This window comes from Cheilinus undulatus, linkage group 5 (assembly GCF_018320785.1).
Source record: "Cheilinus undulatus linkage group 5, ASM1832078v1, whole genome shotgun sequence".
NCBI lineage: Eukaryota > Metazoa > Chordata > Actinopteri > Labriformes > Labridae > Cheilinus > Cheilinus undulatus.
The window spans coordinates 32,657,490-32,659,676 of NC_054869.1; the positions used below are offsets into that span (position 1 = coordinate 32,657,490).

The following is a 2,187-nucleotide window of genomic DNA, read 5'->3' on the forward strand; positions in this document are numbered from 1 at the left end:
AAGAGCCACATATGGCTCGAGAGCCACGTGTTGAGAACCACTGCTTTAAATCCTCAGACCCAGCTAGGATGATGAAGACTGTCGCTGTCCGTGGTCCTGAATCTACAGCGCTGCGTCAAAGACGGCACGTCAAATACGCACTGCTGTGATGTGCGTGTCCTACCTTTCATGAAATCAACACGAACCAGAGCCAATCAACCATGGTTTAATAGGGGATTCAGGACTCTTAATATGTGTGCTAAAGAACCACTATATGTTATCTCAGCACCCATAAAATGACAGATGTTGGGGCATGCACCCCTCCAGATGTTTTTGACATTTGAGCGAAGCTTCCCAACTAAATTGATCTATTTTTAAGCATCATCTTGAATTATTCATAGCAATAACTAATTTATTTCAAGTCCCTTACCCTTCTTAAGACATGATGGCAATGGTTGCATGTATGAAATATGCTTGGAAGATTAAACAAGAAAATGATTTATCTAAAGAGGAATGGGAGGATTTTGGCCTTCATATTTTGGAAGTAAGAACCTGATCTTGTCAAGAAATGGACGGACGGTACAAGCGCATTAGTGTAATGGTACAGATCTGCAGCAATGATGCTTCTTTACTATCGAAACATATTCACATCACATGGCATAACATTCACTGTGTCATTTTTGGCAGGACTATTTTTAAATGGAACTGTCTCCATACAATCTCAAACATCATCAATATTTGAACATCACAATTTAATTTCCATAGAAAAGCCCGACTGCTTCCTCTTTTCCAGAATTGTTTAAATTAAAACAGTGAGGTGATCATTTCCTTCCCTCAGTGATACCCTGTGATGATGATGCTTATAGACTTTTTGTGGCGCCATTAAATGAGAGGCCAACTCTGAAAAAGAAAAGGAGGGAGAAAGTCAGAACTGTGTTGTATTTTTCACACAAATCATCTCATTTGTGCGGAATCATCTACATCCTGCAGTGACTTTTGATCCTGTCTAGACTTGAGTCTCTCACCTGGCCCTCGTCCTGCAGCACACCCTCCTCCACACGCTCCTCCACACGGCCTGACGCAGCGCCGGGCTGCCCCAAATATACAGACCCGGGGTAACCAGTGCGTTCAGACGCGCCATGATGGCGAACAGGTTTGTAGCCTCGTTCCTGAACCTCAGGCCTTTCCTGGTCAGCTGTCGGACTATAATATTGACAAAAGAAGGACTCCACAGAGCCAAGAAACAAATCACCACAAACACAATGATGCGCAGAGACTCCTTCTTGTTGTCTCTCTCAGCAGTGGGCGCCTCTCTCACCAGGTGACTCCTGGCTATGATGTATAATTTAATAGTCATCAACACTTTAACAAGAACTATGATCTGCAGAGTCATCACGCCGAACGCATTGATCTGAGCCGCTTTAGAGATGGGCACCATGTTCTGCACTGTGAGGATCGTGTATGTGTAAATCCAGCAGAACGCACAGATCCCAATCACCACTGACCTCGTAATGTAGCGGTTATAGAAGAAAGGATGGCACACAGCGAAGTATCTGTCAAACTGAGCAAAGAGAAAAGTTAGCACATTAACACCTAAAAAGGAGGGTAAAATATAATAGGTCCCGTTCCTGGAGGGGTAGCCCTCCTGGACGTCGAAGAGACCGAGGTAGTAGACAGAGAAGCCGGTCAGAGTGTCACTGATGCTCGTGTTCAGCATGAAGATAAACCGGTTCTGACCTCGCAGGGCGCGCGTGGAGGAGATGCCGATGACCACCGAGCCGGCCATGAGCGCAGAGCTGGTGGCGAACAGGATGTGGAAGATGAAGATGATGAAATCCTCCGGAGAGTCAAAGTCCACCGACAGAGGGATGGTGGCGTTGAGGAGCATCCTGACGCTCCGCCACAAGATGAGCGCTCCTTGTTTTTATAGAAGAAGAGCGCTCAGAGGTTAGGCCAGGCGAACCTTTAGATCCTCAGAGGACAGAGGTTTGAGCACGAACAAGTGACAAGAAGCGCAGGAGTGACGCATGGCAGGTGGAAAAAGAACAAACAAGGTGTTTGGTAATGTGACGCACTGAGACATTTGCGTGCCATGGGTTGATGACAACTTTTTTCGTTTTGGCCCTTTCACAGTGGTGTTTAAAATAATCCAGTTATTCTCTTATTTTACTGATATATTTTCAAAGCTCTGACAGAGTTTTCAGCTGC

The 2,187-nt window shown here is 45.5% G+C and overlaps 1 protein-coding gene across 1 annotated transcript; it reads right to left on the minus strand.

Moving 5' to 3' along the window:
* Window positions 1–1,000: 1,000 nt before the first annotated feature.
* Window positions 1,001–1,867, minus strand: LOC121509761 (G-protein coupled receptor 183-like). Its single transcript, XM_041787423.1, has one exon. It carries the CDS (start codon window positions 1,865–1,867, stop codon window positions 1,001–1,003), a length of 867 nt encoding a protein of 288 aa, XP_041643357.1.
* Between the last annotated feature and the right edge of the window lie 320 nt (window positions 1,868–2,187).